The sequence below is a fragment of the Emydura macquarii genome, unplaced genomic scaffold, assembly GCF_026122565.2.
Source record: "Emydura macquarii macquarii isolate MOO-44397 ecotype Brisbane River unplaced genomic scaffold, CSIRO-AGI_Emac_v2 contig_3348, whole genome shotgun sequence".
NCBI classification, from domain to species: domain Eukaryota; kingdom Metazoa; phylum Chordata; order Testudines; family Chelidae; genus Emydura; species Emydura macquarii.
The window spans coordinates 3,459,944-3,482,138 of record NW_027133485.1 but is presented as its reverse complement, the minus strand read 5'-3'; the positions used below and the strand labels follow the sequence as shown (position 1 = coordinate 3,482,138).

General features: G+C 60.7%; 1 protein-coding gene across 1 annotated transcript; it reads right to left on the bottom strand.

The window, feature by feature from the left end:
- Nucleotides 1-18,831: 18,831 nt before the first annotated feature.
- On the bottom strand, nt 18,832-20,968 carry LOC137143797 (platelet-activating factor receptor-like). The gene has a single exon (XM_067533787.1). It carries the CDS (start codon nt 20,877-20,879, stop codon nt 19,863-19,865), a length of 1,017 nt encoding a protein of 338 aa, XP_067389888.1. The 5' UTR covers nt 20,880-20,968; the 3' UTR covers nt 18,832-19,862.
- Nucleotides 20,969-22,195: the final 1,227 nt, after the last annotated feature.

The following is a 22,195-nucleotide window of genomic DNA, read 5'->3' as shown; positions in this document are numbered from 1 at the left end:
ACCAACCCAGTGCCCTCAATCAGGCCTTTCGGAGCCATCTCCCCCGGGCATCAGAGAGACGTGGTCTCCAGTCTCTGCTGGCTGACATCCCCTCCACACCAGGGCGGGGTAACGCGACCTGGACCGGTTTCACTGCATCATCACAGGGAAGCAGAGCATTGCCAGGTGTGGTTGGACGTATTCCTGGTGGTCTCATCACATGGCATCATCTTTCATTAAAGATGAATCTGGGATTCCTGGAGACTCCAGGACAATCCTGGAGGCTTGGCGCCCCAGGCTGAAACACAGTCATGCATTATTTCATTCCCGGTTGGCTAGGTTGGCCAAAAAAGTTCAGTCAAGGGACGCTGGCTTGGTGAGTTGGAGTCTACCTCCCTCTAGAGGTTACCATAACGGTAGGCCATGAACTACCAGCTAGCCGCATTAGCTCTGTAGCACATGTAGTAGGGGCATGTGCTATGGAGCCTACAAGTTCTCTGCTCTGTCCCTGGTAACACAGGCTTGGTACAATGCTCCTGATTTATCCTCGGAGGGGAACAATAAATAATCCATGCCTAGGAAACGCTACATCCTTCTGAGTGTAATCTCCAATGCAGGTCTCTTTGAGCAAGTGATCCAGGAATAGTCCAGGAGCAAAGAATGTAATTGCCCTGGCCATCGGGTTCTGCAATAACTGTTCCTTCTGCCTCTTTCCAGATCAATGCAGAGCCTGCGGTGCGGCAAGGAAATTCCTTTCTGCCCTTCACACATCGAGCCCCTCACAACGGGCAGCATAATTCACTAATAATAATGATTATGGCAAGCACAAGTTAGAAATGCAATAAAATAATAAACTGGTTAATGCCTCGCTGCATGCCCAGGAGAGGAAACGCACACGGATCAGCACATGCCCTTCGGCTGGATTTTTGCTGTCTTATTGGGTTGTTCTCAGAGCTCTGAAGACCTATTGTTGCTATAATAATAGGCCGAGCTGTGCAGACGCTGCTCCCCCACCGCCCCCCCAAGGTAAGCCAAAGAAAATCCTTCTCTATTCAGTGGTGGCTAGATGACTTTAATAGGGGCTCGGCCAGGAACTGTTCAAATCATTTCTCCTTTCACTTGCTGACATTTAGAATAAACCATGTGGAAGCTTAATCCTGTAATCGGCTGCCTTTGCCTTTGGTTTTTTGCCCTTTGCCATGCACACAGTGGTTTATTGTAGGGTCGCTCCTGTGTGTTATGCACAATGGCTTGTTATTATAGGGTCACTGGTGATTGCTGGGCACGTCGGTGTTAGCGCAGAGGTTGCTCTGCACACTGGTTGTTATTGTAGGGTCATTGCATGAGCGCTGTGTATATGGGTTTGTTATTTTCGGGCCACTCCTTGCTGGTTGAGGACAGGATTGCTTAGGGCAGCGAGGCATGCGGTGTGTTACTGCAGGGTGGCCAGTGGCTGGGAGGAAGCATTAACACAGAGACAAGGTGACTTGGACTTTGCAAACTGACCAAAAGGTAAAACAAGCAGGGCCGGCGTGGGGCCATTCCAGACTCCCGCTAGCTTCCCGGGGCGGGAGGTGGCTGGGTCTTGGCCTATTCACTTCCCCTCCATCTGCCACTTCCAGCTCAGCTCCAGCACAGCGCGCGTGGCCTTGGCAGTCACCCAGGAAAGCAGAGCAGGCTGGAGGGCAGCGCGTGATCCCTCGCCATCTCACATTGCCCCTGCGCTACCACCCCGGCTCCATGATGTGGATCGCGCCTGTCATTCCCAGAGCGGCCTGAGACCCCCTACCAGTCAGCAGGGCCCGGTGCCCAGACTGCGTCCTTGGCACCCACAGCCCTTTCCCGAACACCCGAGCCAGGGCGCACCCCACTGCCTGGGGCCTGACCCCTCTGCACTTAACTCTTTCACTGCTGGGCCTCCTCCATGGCAAACACCGGGGCTGGCCCTGCTCCACGGAGATCAGGTGCCTTAGCCACTAGGCCTTGCTTCGTCTCCCCTATTTGGCCACTAAAGGATATAAGGCCCGTAGTGAGGAGGGACCTTCTGGTCACTGGGCTGGGCTCAGAAGATCAGGATTCAGCTCCCATCTGTGCCGCAGACTTCCTGCGGAGCTGGGCCCCGGTTCCCCCTGGATAAGGCAGGCGAGGCTGCTGGAGCAAGCAAGGAACCGGCTTGAGGAGAGCGAATCACCCAGGGACCCACTGAGGTCTGACTGCCTGCTGCCCCACAGTTGGCAGGCAGGGTGTGGGGGGGACAGAATGGGCACACAGCTCCCAGCACTGGCGCCTGCGCTGTTTAAATCCCTCAGTGAGCCCCGGCAGCGTGGCCAGCTTCCTCTCGTGCCCCTGCGACACCTAGCGTAACTGCCCCACACACCTCCCGCGTGGACTGCCCCACCCCCGCTGGCACCCCAGCCCAGTGGGAACTAGCAGGAGTACCGCAGCCCAACCTTCTCTGTCCCCGGACCTCCAGCACTCACCCCCACACACCGCTGCAGACACTAGGCCTCGCCCCGGCCCCCAGGGCGTGATGGGGGTTTCCCCAAGGAGTTGTGGGAGCTCGGCCTCTTCTCCCACGGTTACCCTGGGCTCCCAGAAGTCCTTTTGAAATCTCCCACAATCCGCTTCTTCGGGGAGCAGCGCCCGGCCCGGTGGGGTGGTGCCCAGGTGGGATGGTGCCCAGGGGCAGGGTTATTGCTGTGGGCAGCATGGGGGCAAGAGAGCACGGCTTGTGGGCGCACCCTGCACAGTCGGTGCTAGCCCCCCAACTCAGGGCATGTAGAGCCCCCTGCCTTGGCCTCCCTCCCCCTGCAGAGCCAACACCGTCACAGGCGGGGCAGGTGCCTGGCTTGCCCAGCAGTGCCCTCTCTCTCCGCGTGCCCAGCGCCATGCCCAGCGCGGAGAAGGCGGGCTGCGCCCAGCGGCTGGCGCTGCCACGTGGCTGCCTGACCTTCCAAAGGCAGCGGAGCCTGACGTGAGAAATCAGATTCCAGCTACAATGACCCAGCAGGATCAGCAGATTCAGCCCGGCCTCTCTGCTCTGACCCTCTCAGGCTGGGGTGCCCGGCCGGCCCCCACCCACACAGGCCGAGTCCCCCCACTGGCCCTTTCCCACGCTGCTGTTTGCTCAGCGGCCCTTACACACAGGCAAAAAGCTGGAGCCAGCCCCCTCCTGCCCAAGAGCACCCAGCTGCAATGGGACGGGCCCCCTCCACCCCCCAGCTCTTCCCTGCTGCCTCCTAAAGCAAAACAAAGCATTCACCAGCACCAGGCACACCCAGCGCAGCTTTAATGAAGGATCTCAAAGCACTTCAAGAAGGGGAGTTCAGTCAACCCCACTGCCCTGGCCCCTGGGGGTGGGGTAGGTAAATACATTCTCCTGTCCCCATTTCCCAGCTGGAGACACTGAGGCACGAGGAGGCAGTGACTCACTCACAGCAGTGCAGCAAGATGGGGTAGCAATCAGATGTCCAGCCGCGTGGTGAGCTATGCCACCCACAAAGGAGACAGACAGAGAGGGTGATGCGGTCCGAGCAAGGGCCCAGGAGTCAGGAATTCCCGACTGACAACCTCAGGTCTGACACGAACTACTGCTGGGGCTCGGAGTAAGCAGCTTCTCTGCCCAGGACCTCAGTTTCCCCGTCTGTACAAGAGGGGGAAATGGGAGGCTATGACTGAGTCTTTGCAGAGGGGTGAACTCTCTCCTGGCTGTAGGCCGCGCCGCCTGGTTGTTCCAGCAAGGAGCCTTTCTTTCAGAAGTGAAGTGAAATATCAGCCACTTGGGAACAGATGGAGAAGGCAGAGGGAAGGGGCTGGCTGGACCCGACTGCAGGAGAGACAAGAGCCGGCTTCAGCGGCCATATCAGGATCTGTGATGAGAGGCTGCCCCGGGCGACTAGCCGCCACCTGCTAATCTCATCAAGCAAATCAATGAAAGGGAAACGTGTGCTTTATATACAAGGTGGGTGGGGGGGCTGAAGCTTCAGACACACCCCCATTCTGTACTGCTTCCTGACTCCCCTTCCTCTAGGCTCCCCCCCACAGCTATTGTGTCCTGCTCCGTGCCCCTAGCCAGGAATCCCAGGGCACTAGAATCAAGGGGGGTACATGGGACATGCAGGTGGAGGAAGCTCACAGAAGAGAAGCAGTGGGGTCTAGTGGTTAGAGTGGGGGTGGCTGTGAGTCAGGACGCCTGGGTTCTGTTTCTAGCCCCGCTCCCCCCACTGCTGTGTGAGTTACTTCCTATCTCTGTGCCTCAGTGCGTGAGCCAGGCCCAAGTGTGTGTCACACAGGAGCAAAAGGTGTGTCGCATCCCCATCTTGCAGCTGGTCCACTCGAGGATAATAACCTACTACTGCTGCTGCTAGCAGATCAGAGGGTTCTCCTTTAGCTCCAATGGCAGAGAACTGTGCTGCGGTGCTGAGAGTCCAGGCTCGGACCCTCCTGCTAACCTGCGATGGGCGCAGTTCTGCTTGAGCGCTGCCTATTCTATGGAGGGGTGAAGGAGGAGTCCACCCACAGCAGGGGGGTGAGTTTCCTGATGTCCCATGCAAAGCACAGCTGAAGGGAGAGAGCACGCAGCATGGTGCAAGGGACCCTGGCTGGCAAGGAGGGGGGAGCACAGAGTCTGGACAAGCTTCCTGGAGCTTGTTTTTAAGAAAACTTAGCCCTGCATTTTCATGCATTATTAACCACAGGGCAGCAGCAGGAGGGCGGGAGATATACACCCACGCGGCTCTCCGAGCACATACAGCTCACCCGCCCTGTGATTTCTTACCAGCTCGGGGCTATTCTCACTGCCAAGCCACCTGCTGCAGTTCTTTGCAGGGAGAGAACACACCAGCCAGCGCCGGGAGCGTCTCCAGTAGTTTCTAACCCAACGGCAGAATCAGGACCAATGGAAAATCACGACCGCTCCGTGGTGACAGCTTGGCATAGCGCCGATTGCCCAGAGACCTCAGTGCACTTCGCAAAGGGAACGAGTCCTTATCCCCATCATGACAGACAGGGAAACTGAGGCATAAAGGAGCAGGGCCTCGCCCAAGTGAGTCAGTGGTGGAACCCGGGAGTCCTGACTCCCATGCTGGGCTCAAACTGGGGGGGCAGTGTCAGGGACAGAGGGAAGGCAGCTTGTGCTCAAGAGATGCAGGGGGCTCGAACTCCTGGTTTTCGAGTGTCTGAGGCTAGCAGGGCTGGTGTCTGCCGGCATGAAGCTTTGGGCCGGCTCAGGATTACAAACCCCCAGCTGCTTTCCCATCTCTGCTGCTTCCCCCGTGTCCCTATTGTGGCTGGAGGAGCCCTGGTTGCCAAGATGGGCCCGTGGTTACCAAGGAGGCGTTCCGAGCAATTCGCAGAGAAGTTTCAGACAGTAGAATTCAATTTCAACATGTGCATTTAAAAATTAATACGCTATCAAGGCAGCAACGGGAGCCGCTCCGTTCAAACCTCATTAGCAATTGATGGCGCTTACCGGGGGGGGCACCGCGCGTTACAGCCGACACCCCACTGGCCGCTCTGGGCGACTCTCCGAACCTGGCGAGCCGGGAACTGGAGCCGGCCGTGGGATCAGAAGGGGGATGCCAGAGAAGGCGACGCGATCCAATGAATAGAGCACGGGGGTCAAAGGTCAGCAGGCCCCGGGGCCAGACCCAGAGCCCAGTTACAGGGAGGTAAACCCTGGGTCGCTCCACTGACTGCGCTGGAGTTCTGGCCCATTTGCAGCACTCGAACTGACAGATCATTGGCCCTGCAGGTCTCGTCCCAGCTCTGACAGCGACCTGGGCCACTCTCTTTAGTCTCAGACTGTCAGCAGCCAGCAGGGCCCATTCAGAGCAGAGCCTAAGTTAGAGCAGCCCTGGGGCTGCTCCGACACTGGACCAAGCAGGGCCCTCCCCTCCAGAATACAGGAGACACGAAGATGATTTCAAGCCACCTTAACCTTGACACATACACACCATTCCAGCCCCACATGGAGGGTGGGAGTACCTGGCCCTCAGGCCCCATGGAATTAAACTGGGCTAAAGCCAGTGAGAATAGGGTGAGAAGCAGGCCTCCCCCCGCACCTCCCGCCTTAACAGGAGGTCAATCGCAGTAACTTACCCCATGGGCATTGCAGGACACACACTGGGAAGCTGCCACTGGGGGATCCGGTCCGTGTTTGTGACAGGCTGAGGAAGGTTCCAGTGCCACGGGAACATTCCCCCGGCCCTGCCTCTCTCAGGGGCCAGGGGCCAGGGAGGGCGGTTTGCTCTGCAGCGTCTCTTCTCCCCCACCCTGTCAGTCCCACCTGCAGGGCGCAGGGCAGGCCCAGAGGAGCCCGCGTGGCTTGGTCCCCCTCGATGTGCATCATTTGCACACACATGCCCTTTACGGGTGCCACCCGGGGCCCACAGGAAAGGCCAGAGGGATGCTTGGGGTGTGTGGAAATCAGCCTGAGTGCGAGGCCTGATTGGGGGGAGCACGGCAGGAGAGGAGCCTGGGGAGAAGGGGGTGTTAAACCCTCACTGTATGGCAGGAGAATGAAGGTCTTGTCTCTTTAAGGGCCTAACCCAGAGACAACAGGGCTTGGCTCAGCAGTGGGGCAGGGCCTGGGACTCACTTCAGCCCGTTCCCCACTCAGCTTCAGCCTTTTCCAGAGACCCTCCCCCTAGCCCCCCACCCCCAGCACTGAGTGATCCAGGGAGCAATGCCAGTAATTCACCCCACACAGCTGGCCCAGCCCTGCAAATCCCTGCCCCCAGCCAGCAGGCCAGGGCTAACCCCTTCCCTCCTGAGCTCTGGGCAGGGTCTATGCACCCCATTCCAGGGAGTCGTCCCGCTCTCTTCATCACTCACCCGCTCCTCATCCCAGGTGCAATGCAATGCAGCCTGCTGAGCTGGGATCGCACTCAGGCTAAGCAGGGGCAGGTGCAGGTGCAGGATGCACAAGGAAACCCTGGGCAGCAGCAGATGGAGCTAGTTACGCCCGAGGTGGGATTACACCCTGCCCCACCCCCATCAGCAGTGGGCTAATACCACAGCATGGCAATAGGGGCACTGAGCCCTTGTGCCCATTAGAGACCCCAGTGCTTTTTCTGCTACACTGGACGGTTAGCTCGGGGATCCTAGCCAAATCTTTGCTCAGATGATCACATTCTGGCTCCCTCCATTCCCCCAGCAGTTTCATCACGACACAGGATTCTTCTTCATCTCCTCTCCTGCAGCAAAGCCTGGCTGTGTGACTGCTAAGCAGGGGTGATGTTCTCCCCCAGAGGTGGCCGCATCTCAGCGGCAGGGGAGGCGATTTACATACGTCCTTTGCAAAGCGCTGGGGGATCCTTCAGCGGACAGCGCTGAGGTGATCCCCGTCGTTTCGCTGTGCAGCATTTCCGGGGCTAGTCAGCTCTCATCCCCGCTGAGTTTAACCAGACCAGATGTTGCTTGGACCCCACGGCCCCCACAGGCTACTGGGGTGGGGAGTGGGGTTGAAAGGGAAAGCGGGAGACTTACCAGCTCCCTGCCTCTCTGGCATTGATCATGCCCAGCTGTTCCTGCTGCAGGTAGCTGTGCGATGCAGTGCAGCAGCTTTGCCAACGGGCTAGCGTGGCATGCAGCCACGCACAGACATGCTCTGGCTTTTAACACATCCCACGAAAGCACGACCTTATCAGACGCCACCAGCGTAACCTCCCCAGGGCTGGGAGAGAGAGCGCAAAAGCCCTGATGATTTGCTAAATTAAAGAGGCACTGGCTGGCTGGCAGATGAGGTCTTCAATCATCCTGAGTTATGGATCATGAATATTCATCTCCAGCGCGTGGACAGCCCTTCCTGTAGGTCCCCTCCCTTGCCCCGCGGCTCAGCCTTCCATCCGACAACGGGGCTGCCTCCAGTGAACCGGACCCAGGTGCAGCAGCTGTCAAAGGGAAGCCTAGCCCAGTGACGACATGCCAGTGCGGCATGCCATCCCTCTCCTTCCTTCACCCGCTCTGGAAACCCAGCCGCACCCCCCGGCCCTGGACGCAGGGGGAACAGGCAGTGCGGTGCCAGGGAGAGGTCAGAGGAGGTACCCCTGCCCCTGCCAACATCAGACTGTTCCCTAGAGTGTATTGCCAAGGGATAGCACCGGAAGATTGTGCCCAGACTAGGGCACAATAATAATATGGGGCGCAGCACAGGTTTCTCTCGCCGCTCCGGTGCCGCCTCCTGTCTGCGCCTCCTGTGGGAATTTGGCCCCTTCCAGATCCGACAGCCCCTTCCGTCACTCATTGCCCAGGATCCCCCTAATCAGCAACCCAGGGCTCAGAGGGTTCCTAATCCTGAGAAGCGGCTCGGATCTGCTAGGCCAGCTCCCCCCCCGTTTGTCCCCACTGCAGAGCGAAGCCCTGGCGGTTTGCCTGGCCCCAGTGGATTGGATGGGGCATCCGGCTGAACGGCTGCAGTGGGGAACGATCCTTCCCCCGCTGAGACCGGAAGCCGAGGCGGGATGCGGCTCCCCAGCCGGGTACGACAGACCCCAGGCTGGCGTGTTTGCGAGGTTCAGCTGACACAGCTCCAGACCCTGGCCAGATGGGATCAACAGCCGGGACGGCTGGCTGCAAATAGCCTTTCCCACAGGGGGATCATGCCCCTGCCGTGCACGCTGTGCGGTGTGGGGGCGAGAGGGTCAGGGCCCAGTGCAGCGCCAGCCCTTCCCCACCAGCGTCCCCTCCCCCACCAGCTCATCGCCTTGGCGCTGGCTGAAATATTTAGCAGCCATCAGCGATCCCTCAGCTCAGCCGCCTTTGCAATCTCTGCACGCGATAGAGAGCGCCCCTCCTAAATCACTGCGTGGTGCCTGGACAGATAATAGAGCTGTAAGAGGTACAAACCTGCACAGAACCAGCCCCATCTCCACCCGGACCGGGGAATGCCAGGAATGTCCCTCTAGTCCCAGAGGAACCCCACCTGCCATTCGAGCCCCAGCCACCCAGCGCCAAAGGGAATGTGAACCCCCAACCCCAGAATAAGGGGGCTAGGAGAGACAGTGCTAGCGGCAGAAAAGGAGGCTGGTTTGATGCATGCCCCAGTCCTAGGTATTGGTAACTTTCTGAGTCCCTGCTGGGCACAAAGGGATGTGTTTTATTTAATGCGCTTGGATTTTTTTTATTAACCTTCCTCTGTCTTCCTCAAACCAAGCGTCGCTTTCCATTCAAAACTCCAACGAAGCAAGTGGGCGTGGGGGGCTTTTTAAATGCCAGATCCAGTTCCTCTGTGGGGCGGGTGGAAAAAGCCATCATGCTCGGGGGGCTGGAGCAATGTGGGTAGTGGGGCTGCTGCGAGCCATTGAACCAAACCGGCAACCCTGCATATAATGGAGACCACGTCGAGCCAGGGCGCGTGGCAGCACCCCCGCACCCCTACTGCCAGCCCCCCGATTAAGCTTATTAAGACTTCATTAATACGTGTTCCTCTGCCACAGCAAGCCTCGAAAGGCCCATGGTGCGGCACCGGGGAATCGCTCCCAACGTCCCAGCACCGCGGAAATGCGGCCACCTCTGGGGGAGGGCGTGGCAGCTGTTTCACAGCCTCCAGCGGCGGTTTAGGAGAAAGGGCAAAGGTGAAGCCTGTATCCAAGTAGCGAGCCGGGGGGTGGGAACCACAATGGGAAAGGCCTAAACCAACGGAACAGGAGGTGAAGGCTCCCCTAAAAACTCCCGTCGCTCACCTGCAACTAGAAGCTGCCGTCCAGCTGGGCCACAGGTTCTGGGCTCCAGGCAGGACCCACGAGCAGGAGCTCAGAGCAGATCAGCACAATGATCCCAGATGGCTTTGAAATCAGTGAGGCTAGGAACGTCTGCCTTGACTCTCGCGGGAAGCAGCCAGCTTGACAGGGCAGAGCTCCCTAGGCAGAGTCCTTTGGTCCGGTGACTTAGGAGATCCTGGAGTCCACTCCCTGCTCTGCCACAAGCTCACTCGGTGACCTTGGGTGAGTCATTTAGCCTCTCTGTGCCTCAGTTTCCCATCTGTGCCAGAGGAATAAGAGCCCTACCCTGCCTCACGGGGGCTGTGGGGATAAATACATTAAAGACTGTGCCGTTGAAGGGGGCCAGAGAAGTTCCTCAGATGTACGGTGATGCATCCTTCAAAGCCCTCCCTACCCCTCGAAGAGTGGGTGGCTAAAGAGTCGGCTAGAAAGGTACCTGTGGTGATGACAGCCGGAGATGTACGGTGATAGGTAACGGAGAGAAAGAACCCCCGCCCACTCCACTTCCTTTTCCCTTTGTTATGCCTTTTAATTCATTCTGCAGCTCCCATTAATTAAGCCCTTCAAAGAGAGGCCCCTCCGCCAGGGTCAAAGGGCACATGCAAGCGCTGAGACGGGGGGGGGGGCAGGTTTGCAAAGGAAGCAGCTGACGAAGGCCTGAGCTGAAGGCAAGAGTGCTCTGGGGACCCATGCGCATCCTGCCGTCCCCACTGCTCAGCGCGGGTGCTGGGCGCCCCGGAAAGCTGCTCCGTTTCTCTAATTGGCCAATTAGCGCCTGGATTTCAGCGGGCGCTGCGGCTCACAGGCCAGGGAGGCACAAGAAATGAGGCGAGGTTGTCAAAAGCGCCGGCTCCTTCTGGCGCAGACTCAGGCAGCCCTCGGACAGCTGGCCCTGCCCTGCCCTGCCCCGCCACAGTGCCCCGCACAAGCCCCTTTCAGACTGCCCGGCCCGAGATCCTATGGAGAAACAGGGAAGTCAGCTTCCCCACCCGCCCCATAGCAGGGTGCAGAGGGATTGTGGGTCAGGAGTGAGGGCTTGTGTGGAGGAAACGCACCCAGCACCTGCCTGCGCTAGCCCGGCTCCAGCAGCCCTACCTGGCCTGGCGTGGGTGGGGACCTGGCAGCTGCCTGACGCTCATACCGCAGGGAACAGCAAGCAGCAGGCCAGCCACCTGCCTCTGGGACACCCCCCGCCTGGCTCTGTGCGACTCCCAGGGCGATTGCAGGATCGGGCCCAGCTCAGGGCTGCCGATTCACCAGGGGTTTGGGGGCCCCTGCGGTCTGAGCACTGCCGCCATGCAACCCTGCAGGAGTGAGGGGAGCTGGCCCAGCCAGGGCCCAGCCAGCCCGCGGCCCCTGTGCCGAGTTGCCAACACGAAGGGTTGTTAAGGGCCCGCTGTGGGGACAGATCCCTGCCCAGCAGGACCTGCAGTGAGAGACCCGACAAATCGCTTTCACCAAAACAGGCCTGACGTGCACCAGCTGGGGCTGGGGGGAACCATGCCTGAGAACCAAAAGGCTCCAGCCTCATAGCCCGGCAGGCCCGGCAGGAATCCTGGATCCCCTGGAAGGAGCCAGGCACTCGGGGGAGACCAGGAGTTCCCCTCCTGTGCCCCCCACAAACCTCTACCTGGGACACGTTCCAGCAGCACAAGGCGAGGGGAAAATGCCATGAGCGGCCATGCACATAGTGACTCGCACGAGCGTTTGCACGGGGACGCCAGCGCGGAAGCCCCGGTGCCTCCGGGAACCTCCCAGCCAGAAGCATTTTAAAAGATGAATTTTTTTAGACCCTGGTTCCCTGTAAAATAAACGAACATTGAGCAGGAGCCAGGCTGGGAGGCTGCTCCTGGGACCACACCCTGGGCAGGGGGCCCAGGCCAGCCCCCGTTTTCTCTCTGCCCATGTGCCCGTCCCTAGGAACCATCCTTTAGACGTATTAAGTGTAAAGAGTGACCAAAGCACCAGACCCCCCCAGGAGCAGCTGGGAACTTCATCAGTCCCGTGTCTGGGCAATGGAAGAGGAATCCCTTTCATCTCAGGGAAATCGCTGAGCCCTTCCATTAGCACTTCTCTGTCTGCTCCTCCGGCTGATAGAGGCCGTGACCTCTCGCTCCAGCTTCCCTGCCCGTGGGAGCAATCCTGCAGCAGAGCCAGCTGCTGAGCGCTAGCGCGCCCGGCAATTAACAAGCACCACGCACCTGCCACCTCCGGGCTCGCCTCATCAAACACCTGTCACAGCCTCGTCTCTTTGCAAAGGACAAGACCCGGCTCTGGTTCTGCCCCGACGAGCAGCTCTGGTTGCAATCACTACTACAGCCATCACATCAGCCTGACGGGCTCCTCCGGCCTGGCAAGACGATCGGGCGCCCCGCACCGCCGAGAGGCTGTTCCGGCCCGGAAGCTCGAGGCCGGGACTAGTCCTGGTGTACGTCAAGGCCCATAACATCGGCTCAGCCGGGCGCAAGGCAGATTCCTCCCCACGTAACGGGGCTGCCCAGGCTGGCTCAGCTTGTTCCGGATCCGTGTGTTACAGGAGCACCGAGCGGCTCGGGCCGGGATCCAGGCCCCATTGTGCTGGGGACTGTGTCCCAGAGAGCTCACGGCTAAATACACGAGGAAGAGAACCTGGTACAGGACAGGAGGGTCAGGCCCGTAGGCTGTCGGTGGCCGCTCTGAGTTCATGCTCTTCCTGCTACTTCCTCAGCCCTCCTCTGCAGCCCTCATCTGCCCGTGTGCCCGTCCCTAGGAACCATCCTCAGTTTCCCCATCTGGGTGTGTGAGCACGTCATCCCCTCGGGGCCGGCGTACGTCGCTGCAGCTAACGGGGAATCTCCGGGGCTCAGGGTGCCCCTGATGGCACCAAGGGGTGCCAGGGGCAGGGGTGCCAGGGTTTCTTGCAACAGCAGCAGCAGCTGGGAGTGTGAGGGGGGAAGCGAGACGGAGCGAGGCGCACAGGGAAGTTACACAGCCGGCCACAGAGAGGGGGAGTGATCGCAGAGCCCTGCAGACGACCCCGACTCACCGCCTGGCCCCGGGCACTCAGTAGTCGCCCTCAGCTCCCGCCGCTCCGGGGGCACCAGCAGCCTGCCCCTCCCACGTGCTCTGTGACCTGCTAGCAATTGTGAAAAAGCGGGACCAGGGTGGGGGGCACAATGGGCACCTCTATAAGGCAAAGCCCTGAATATCGGGACGGTCCCTATAACACTGGGACATCTGGTCACCGCATCCGTGCCCCCCTGTGCCCCAGGCTGGCTTTGCTACAGGCTCCCCCCAACACCAGCAGCGGCCCAGCTCTGCCGGCAGGCCACTTGAAGAAGAACATGAAGTGGGAGCGTGGGGAGAAGCTGCTAAGGCACCGCTCCGGATGAGCGCCAGGGTCTCACCCCTCTGGGAGGAACCGGGCCCGGCTTCACAGGGCATTGACTTCCAGCTCGGTCACTGCAGAGGGGTCTGCGGCTTACACTGGGAACCAGGACAGCGGGGCTCTCTTCCTGCTCTGGGAGGGGGTTAGAGCAGGGGGCGAGGGGCCGGCAGGCAGGACTCCTGGGTTCTCTTCCTGCCCTGGGAGAGGAGGGGCGTCCAGTGGACGGAGCAAAGGGACTGAGATTCAGGATGAGTGAACAGTGCCTCTCTGGGTTTCTCTCTCCCCTGCCTGCGGTTTATCACTCGACTCTCCAGCCGTGTCGTTCAGCGCCGGGGGGGGATCCAGGCTCCGTGGGCAGCAGCGCTCTATCGCGCTGTGTGACGGGAATGCTGAGACCAGCCCGGCCCAGCCTCTCCTCTGCGGTGTGGCGAGCAGAATCCCTAAGCGGGACCAGCCCCGTCCTGCTGCAGCGAGCCGCTGGGCTCAGGCCACGGCCCTGACTTTCTTCCAAGGCAGAAGCAGGGCACCCGGCCCGGTCTTTGCAGCCGCCCTGGGTGGTGGAGTCACCCTGGGCTGCAGGAGCCGTGAGGGGCAGGTCGGGACGAGCACCCCCCGTCTGGGTGGGGAGGTTTTTCCAGCGGAGCCACCCCTGAACCGGTTTGGTGCTGGTGTGACGGGGGGGGCAGGTATCAGCCGGGGACTGATGCCCCGGCGAGGCCCCCCCCTTGCTGTGCACGTCCATCACCCGGGGGACAGACGTGCCTTGGCTCTTGGCGTGAGTTATTTGTCGATGAGTTGTAGCCCGCTCTCTGCACGGCATGTGTGCTGCTGCCCTCTGCGGGAGCACGTCTGTAGAACAAGCCTCTTGCACAGCCGCTCGCCGCCTGCCTTCCCCGGAGCTCAAGGTCACCTCTCCAGCCGCACCGGGTCAGAAATCAGGAGCCGGCCCCCCCGCCCCCAGGCCAGGCCCCGGAGGTTTGAAGGGATCACGGTGGGGTTCTTTGCCTTCCCCCGTCTGAGCCTTTCCTCCAGCTTTTCCCCACCATCACGCGGGCTAGAAACGTCCTCTTTCCTTTGGAGGGTGAGATTCTCACATGACTCTGGGAGCTGGGGCTTTAAGGAAAACGCCCGCCTGGCATGAGCTAACCGTGCTGCCTCCATGCGGTCGCCAAGGATTGGGGCGTCTGGTTTCTGTGCAGAGCCCAGATTGTGCACCTGCCGTGCGGAGTTTCACGGGTGGATACAGAAGGGATTGGACCCTCTGAAGGGAACGCTGCCTTTCCCAGGGGATCTCTGCTCTGCAAGAGGCACTGACCCCCACCCCACACCCGGCCGCCCACCCTCTGCCCCAGCCAGTGCTAGCCTCCCCAGAGAGGACAGGCTGAAGGATGGAGGGAGTCGCTTGGTCGTGAACCCCGCAGCTTGGCTTTTCCAGGTTCCTGCTGAGCCATCCAACCACCACCCCCGCTTGTGGGGGGATTGAGAGAGACCCCAGAGCCCCTCTTCCATCCCCTCACCCCCCCCCCCCCGCAACTCTCAACCAAGCCCCACCACTCACTCAGCTCTGTGGGGCTGCATCAGCCAGAGGTACCAGCGCAGCAGCAGGCGGGGCGGAGAGAATCCCCTTCCTTTCTGCCTCTGCAAGGGGTCTCTCCCATGTCGCTTCCCCATGCACCCCGCTCGTGGAATCAGGGTCTCAGGCATGGCACGGTACAGCCACATGGCTCAGGCCATGGCCCAGGGGCCTCCCTAGGCACAGGGGAACTGCATGGGCCATCAGAGCCTCTCCTAGTCCAGCCACTGGGGATCACCGGGCAGGTATCCCCATCTGGGGACTCTGCAATGCCCCCAGCCCCTGCTGGAGCAACGGAGAGAGAGCCATGTGCTGAGATGCTCACTCCCAGCGTGTCTACAGTGCCCCGTGCGGGTGACATGCCCTGGGGTGGGACTGGCATTGCTACAGTGGAGTAGATGCCAAGGCTTGGGTTATGCAGGTTCCAGTCTGGGGCTGCAGGGATCCAGGTGACCGGGCTGCCCCCACATCCCTGGCAGGTGATGTCACTGTGGGAAACTCCACCGGGGCAGTGACGACCCCCCGAGAGTGGCGGGGGTGCAGCCTGCTCTCAGTGCAGTTCACAAGTTCATTCGCAGCAGGGGCAGGTTTGTGCATCTGGACCTTGCGAGACAGCAGCGACTCGGGGCAGGAGAGAAGGAGGAAGCTGAAATGTTTGCATGACAAGCAGACAGGAGCTGACCGTTAGAATCTGTTCCTCCCCTATGTAAAGAAACCGCAGCTCTGACTCACGCACACACACTCCCGGGGGCCTGTTCAGCTGCACACAGCGAGACACACACCCGCACCTGGGTAGCTCCACACAGCATAGATGTGCATGAAGACACACACATGTGCAACGAAGCACATCAAAGACACATGCACACACATCCAATGGCCGGGAGTTGAAGCTAGAACAAATTCAGACTGGGAATAAGGCACACGTTTTTAGCAGTGAGGGTAATTAACGATTGGAACAACTTCCAAGAATTGTGATGAATCTCAATCACAGGCAACTTTTAAATCCAGACTGGATGTTTTTCTAAAAGGTCTGCGTTAGTTCCTACATGGATTAATTCAGGTCTAGGTCTGTGTTATACAGGAGGGCAGAACGGATGATCCCAGTCGTCCCTTTTGGCTTTATAATCTATGAATCTATGATTGTGCAAATGCACACGGCATGGACACAGACGTGCTGGGGCAGTTACACACATCACAGACACGCACAGAATTCAGGAACATGCCCATGCACTGCACAGATCATAGGCACAGACCGACGTGTGTGCGCAGTTATATGCATCATAGAGAAGCATGCGTATGCAATGGCACATGATAGACACGTGCACACTGCACACACACACACATGCAAAAGCACAGACACACACACCCAGATGCAGATGGCACTAAGCTGGGAGGGGGTTGCAAGTACTTTGGGGACAGGATTAGAATTCAAAACAACCTTGATAAATTGGAGAACCGGTCTGAAATCAACAAGATGAAATTCAAAAAAGACAAGTGCAAAATACTTCACCTAGGAAAGAAAGGAAATCAAATGCACAACTGCGAAAAGAGGAATAGCTGGTGCAGTGTACTCACGCAGTACTGCTGAAAAGGGGCTGGAGGCTGAATAGGAGTTGACAACGTGATACAGTTGCGCAAAAAGGCGAATCTCATTCTGGGGTGTATTAACAGGAGTAAGACGTGGGAGGTGATCGTCCTGTTCTACTCAGTGCTGTTGAGGCCTCAGCTGGAGTCTGGGTCCAGTTCTGGCACCACACTTTAGGCAAGAAGGGGGCAAACTGGAGAAAGCCCAGAGGAGAGTAACAAAAATGGTCGAAGGTTTAGAAAACCCGACCTAGGAGGAAAGGTTAAAAAACTGGGCATGGTTAATCTTGACAAAAGAGACGACTGGGGGGGGAACTGATCAGTCTTCAAATACGCTAAGGGCTGTTATAAAGAGGACAGAGATCTACTGTTCTCCGTGTCCCCTGAAGGTAGGACAAGAAGTAATGGGCTTAATCTGCAGCAAGGGAAATTTGAGTTGGACAAGTCAGAAAAGCTTCCTAACGAAGGGTCGTTAAGTGGTGGTCTGGCTACCCAGGGAGGCTGTGGAATCCCCCCCAGGTTAGACAAACACCTGTCAGGGCTGGTCTAGGTTTACTTGGTCCTGCCTCAGTGCTGGGGGCTGGACTTGCTGACTTCGAGGTCCTGTCCAGCCCCGCATTTCTCTGATTGCAGGAGGCAAATCCACCCTCTGACAGCCCAGCTTGTGGGGCTGCCGTGTCTCTCAGCCCTCACGCCTGCCTCTAACAAAAGCGACCGCTTTCCTGACACAGCCGGGCCGGCCGTCGACAGCTTCTCTTTGAAACACACCGGTGACCAGCACGCACCTAGCTTCGCTACATCAGCAAGGAAGCCGCGCCCTGCCCTGCCCACCCAGAGCTCAAGGCAGACATTGGCTGTCTCCAAATCCCTGTCAGCCTCTCATCTCAGCGCCACGCTCCCTCGCCAGAGGACACAGAGCGTGCTACCTCGGTTGCTCAAGAGAGCCATGCCGCAGCTTGGCGGAAGCCACCTGCTCCCAGGTGAGGCAAGCCAGGACCCGGCGGGAGACTGCAGCTCTGGTGCAGGCCTGGGCATCTCACCTGGGCTTGATGTCACTCAAATGAGGGGCCTGGCAGAGCTGGGTAGCAGCCCCCACCCCCTGCCACACGGCCCAGAGAAAAGCAGCCCACGGCCGGTGCTATCCATCCAGCCAGCGATCAGCCGTGCAGCCCACAGCCTCCGTGGGTGCAGCCCCCGAGGACGGGTGAACCCTGGCTCCACCCCTCTGCGCCCCTGAAATAGTCTGTGGGAGGGACGGGCTCACCGCGGATTTCACTCACTTCCCAGCAGCACCGTGTGTTCGCCCAGCTAACACCGAGCAGCGACCTCTGGCCGCCTTCCATCCCGAAGGATCCCAAAGTGCCTCACCAACCACGTGCACCGGCCAGGCACTGAAGTGCGGCCACCTCTGGGGACGAGAGCGGCAGCCAGGTGTAACAGGCATAACACAGCCGGCCGAGGACTCTGGGGCAGCCCTGCCTGCTCTTACGAGCTGCGCCAGGAGGGTCATTCACATCTCCCCGGTGCGGACAGAAGGGCGGGTTGGGGGGTTCTGGTGCACACCGAGAAGTCCCTGCCGCTCGGAGGGGCTCGCTGCACTGGGGCTGGTGAGTGACGTGAAACTTAAATAGCCTCATCTGGAATAAAATAACCCAGGGCAGGGGTCAAACACCCAGGGATTGTTAGACACACGCGTGCAGACACAGAGCCAGTTAACAGCCGTCCATTCACGTGCCTGCTATCCATTGCATCGCTATTTCACAACGCCCCGCCCCAGGGTTACCATCCCCACTGCTGCCACTAAGGCCCAGCCCGTGGGTAAGCGCCTCCCACCAGTGCAGCCCCCCCCAGGGGTCAGGACTGCCCCCCCTTCCCTTTAGTCTGGAGTCCTTTCCAAGGAACTGCCCACCCCCGTTACTACACAGCAGCCTACAGATTGCTGCCCCCAGTCACCCCATGCGACAGGGCCCCCAGGGCGGCCTGCCTTTTTGCAGGGGGAAGATGCATTGGAAGGGATCTTACAGTGACCCTCTCAGCAGGCACCCAACCTGAGGGGCACCTGCCTCAGTTTCCCCTCAGCCCAGCCACCAAAAAAAGAGCACAGTCTCGCTCACACTCAGATACAAACGATGCCCCCTCTCGGGCAGAATTTATTCCTGTCCACGTGCACTGGTCCGTGCAACCCTCCTGGGAAAACCATGCCCCCAGGTCCCCCAGCAAAACATCAGAGCACGGTGGTTTTCCACTACCCTCTCCAGGGACAGGTCGCCCACCCAGGAGCCCATCAGCGCTGGCTCCCCAGTTCCTTTCTGCCCTCGGTGCGGGCCCCACTCGCCCAGCCAGGCACTTGGGGGCAACCATCCCGAACGCAGGCCAACAGCTCAGTCCTCGCCAGCCTCGGCAATGGCTCTCTGGCTCAGGAAAGGGGGGGGCCAGCCCCCCTGCTGGTCTCTGGGCAATCCCGCCCTGCTCCAGGGGTCCTGCAGCAACCGGACTCACCCAGCAGCTCTCACCTGCTCTCCCCTTGCTCCTCCAGGCAGCTCTGACTCTCCAGGTCCTCAGCTCACCCAGTCCCCACCCCCCCCCAGGGCCCTATATGAGGGTCAAGTGACCAGTCACAGGTGCACAGGCTTCTTCTTAAAGGGCCAGTGTCGTTGTGCCCCCCCCGGGAGCCGGCGGCCACGCTCCATTCCGGCCGCACCAAGCAAGGAGACGAGGCGGGGTGAAGAACTTGGAACAGAACATGCAGTTTTTGCACAAATTCACGTGGCCCGTTTCGGAGCAGCCTTGTCCCCAAGCAGGTGGGACCCTCCGTCCTGCCCCTGCGAGAGAGGGCGCCTGGCGTTACACCAGGCCCATCGCGACGCATGTCTCCTCCCAACTCACCGCCTGTCGTAACTCTCCGGGGCCCGGCCCCAGCGGGAGGAACAGCAGCTGTGTCCGGCTAGCGCTAAGGGGCTGGAGACACCGTGGCGGGGCCAGTGGGTGAGTGATGTGCCCCGGGGAGCGATGGCAGGGGACGTCTGCCCAAGGAGGGTTTAACCCACAGGAGGAGCAGGAAGGCCGGGAGGGGGGTCAGCACCGCAGCCATGCTGAGCAAAGGAGGGGTTCCAAAATGGGCCAGGGCAGCAGACCCCGGCCTCACTCTGCGGCAGAAGCAGCCCTGGAGAAGGCTCTCTCCCCGGCAGCGGCATGAAGGCAACAAGGCCAGCGCGGCCGAGGAGGCAGACGTGCCGAGGCCCATGTTCCTCAGCTCTTCAGAGCCGGGAGGCCGGCGTCCCGGAGGAGCACAGGGGGCTGCACCGCTGGGGGCGGCAGCGAGCGAGGGGCCAGGTGAGTCCGTGCAGCGTGGCTCAAGCGCATCAGCAAAGCCGTTCGGGGTCACAGCCGCTCCCACCCACTGCACGGGGCACGCGGGCGGGACACGGCGGTGGGGAGCGGATCCCCGCTCCCGCTGGGCACTGGGTCATCTTACCAGGCGACCTCACTCATCCAACAGAAAAGCCCCGGTGGCGAGTTCAGATGCTCCGGACCAGGCCAAGGCACTGGAGGCTGGCGCGAGGATGGACGGGGGCCCCGGGGCAGCGCCCTGGAGAGGGAGCCGAGCCAAGCCGCGAGCCATTCCCCAGTGGCCCCGCTAGGAGGAGGTGAAGGAGGAGGACCGGACGCTGGGCACAGAGCGCTCCGGCGGGGAGGGGGCCAGTAGGAGGCAGTGGACGATCCTGCGCGCCGTCCTCCACAGATCCGCCCGGAAGCACTTGATGGAGAAGCAGTAGATCAGCGGGTCGATGCAGCTGTTGAGGCTCAGCAGAGCCACGCTCAGGGTGTGCAGGATGTCCAGCGGGGAAGGTGGGCCACAGCCGGGGGTCTGCGGCCGGCCGGCCACCCAGGGGGCCAGGGTGAGGTGGTAAGGGGCCATGCAGCCTACAAACACCAGCACCATGCCCAGCACCATGGCCCGGGCCCGCCGGCGGTGGCTGCCATGGGAGGCGGCGGCCGCGGCGGAGAGCGACCTCAGGATGGAGGCGTAGGCGCCCAGCACCACCAGGAAGGAGGCGGCGAAGAAGCCCACCATGGCGTAGGCGTAGTTCCTCTGCCCCGCGTGCTGCTCAAAGCACCGGGTGCCCCGAGGTCCCGCCCGGGTCTGCTGGGCCGCCAGGGCGGGCACGGCACAGCCCAGACACAGCAGCCAGACCGCCAGGCAGGCCGCCAGGGCCCCGCGGCGCCGGTTCAGCGCCAGCTCCAGCTTGGCCACCCGGACGGTGCAGTAGCGATTGACGCTGATGAGGGCCATGAAGGCAAGGGCGCTGTAGGTGGCCGTGTAGTAGGCCGCCCCGGCCAGGCGGCAGGCGGCCTCAGAGAGGGCCCAGTGCTCCCTGGCGAAGTAGTAGGGGATCCAGAGGGGCAGGGTGAGGTTGAAGAGGATGTCGGCCAGCGTCAGGTTGATGAGGTAGATGCGGATGGCCTTCCTCACCTGGCCCCTCTGCAGAAAAGCCAGCAGGGCCACCAGGTTGCCCGGCAGCCCCACGCCCAGCACCACGCAATACACCAGGGGCACCAGCACGAACTGCAGGGGGTTGCTCGGCTCGCACGCCCCAGGGGTGGGGCCCGTGGGCGCCTCCCCCACCGCCGGCTCGGCCGTCCAGTTGTTCATCTCGGCACCACTGGAAGAGAAGAGGGGACAGGGCTAGAGGGGAGGCCTGGGCCATCTGCCTGGGAAGAGGGTCAGAGCCCTGAGGCAGGGGGAGGGAACACTGATTCGGAGCCCCTCCTAAAGCTGGGTCATCAACCTGGCCCCAGCCTGACCCACGCCTCCACCTATTTATCTCCCCATCCATCCATCTCCAGAAGTACCCCTCGAAGCAGCTCTCCATATCAACCAGCCAGCCAGCCACACCCTGCGCTCTCCATTCATCCCTCCCCAGACCCTCCCCGCCATCTGTCTGTCTCCCAGCCCACCTGCACACACGCTCCTCCATCTACCATCCGGGTGCTGAGAGCCACTGAACCGGACAGGAAACCCTGGGTATGATGGAAGCCACTTCAGGCCAGCCCCTCTGGTTCCAGCACCGATGGCGCAGTGCCCCGTGTGAACTAGGCAGCCCGGCCCTGTTCGAACAAGGGCCGGAACCAGCACCTGGCCCTCCGCCCGGCAGCTCTCTGCAAAGGGGAGCGAGCTGTGGTCTCCGTGCTTGAAAAGAAGGAACAAAGTGCTCCAGATCCTTCCCAGACAGGGAAATCCCTGCCTGGCTGCAGCCCGGAACAGGGGAAGGGAGGTTTGACATGACCCTTCGGGACACAGGGGTTGGGTTCCATCCGTCCTTGCTGCCTGTTCCCTCAGCACCCCGAGACCAAAGACACAGACACTACCTGGCCCTGGCTTGGTGGGGGGGGCACTAGGCCCCCATCGCTGTCCCCAGGCCAGCCAGGCCCCAGGAACCCCAGTGCCCCCTGGTTGGACCCAGGGGACAGAGAAAAACTGTCTGGGCTCTTCTGCCTCCCGCCGAGCAGCGAGCTGGAAAGTCTCCTTCAGCCCCATCCATCCCCTCTGCCGCCCGGCATCTACAAAACCTACCGCCAGCCTGCAGCCCCTCCCAGCTCTCAGCGGGCAGCCCCTCTGCCTGCCACTGCCATCCAGCTCCAGGAGTGTGCCGAGGCAAGCCTGGGTCCCGGCCCCCCACCCCACGCCTGCGGTGGAGTCGTATGGGGAGCAGGGTTGGACAGCTGCAGCACTTACCCGGCGTGATGCCAGCTGAGACTCTGCGTCTGTCACTTTGCTGAGCCCCCGATTCCCGTGACGCTGGAGGGGGGCTGGCCTGGGGCACAGTCACGCTGCTAGGGCCCGAAGGGACTCGGGAGAGGACGCATTCAGGGCCACAGTCAGCTCCTGGGAAAGCAGCGGGTAAACCACCCTCTACGTGCCGCTCTTCTCTGCTGTCAGCAGCCGTGGGGGCTGCCGGGGAATCACCA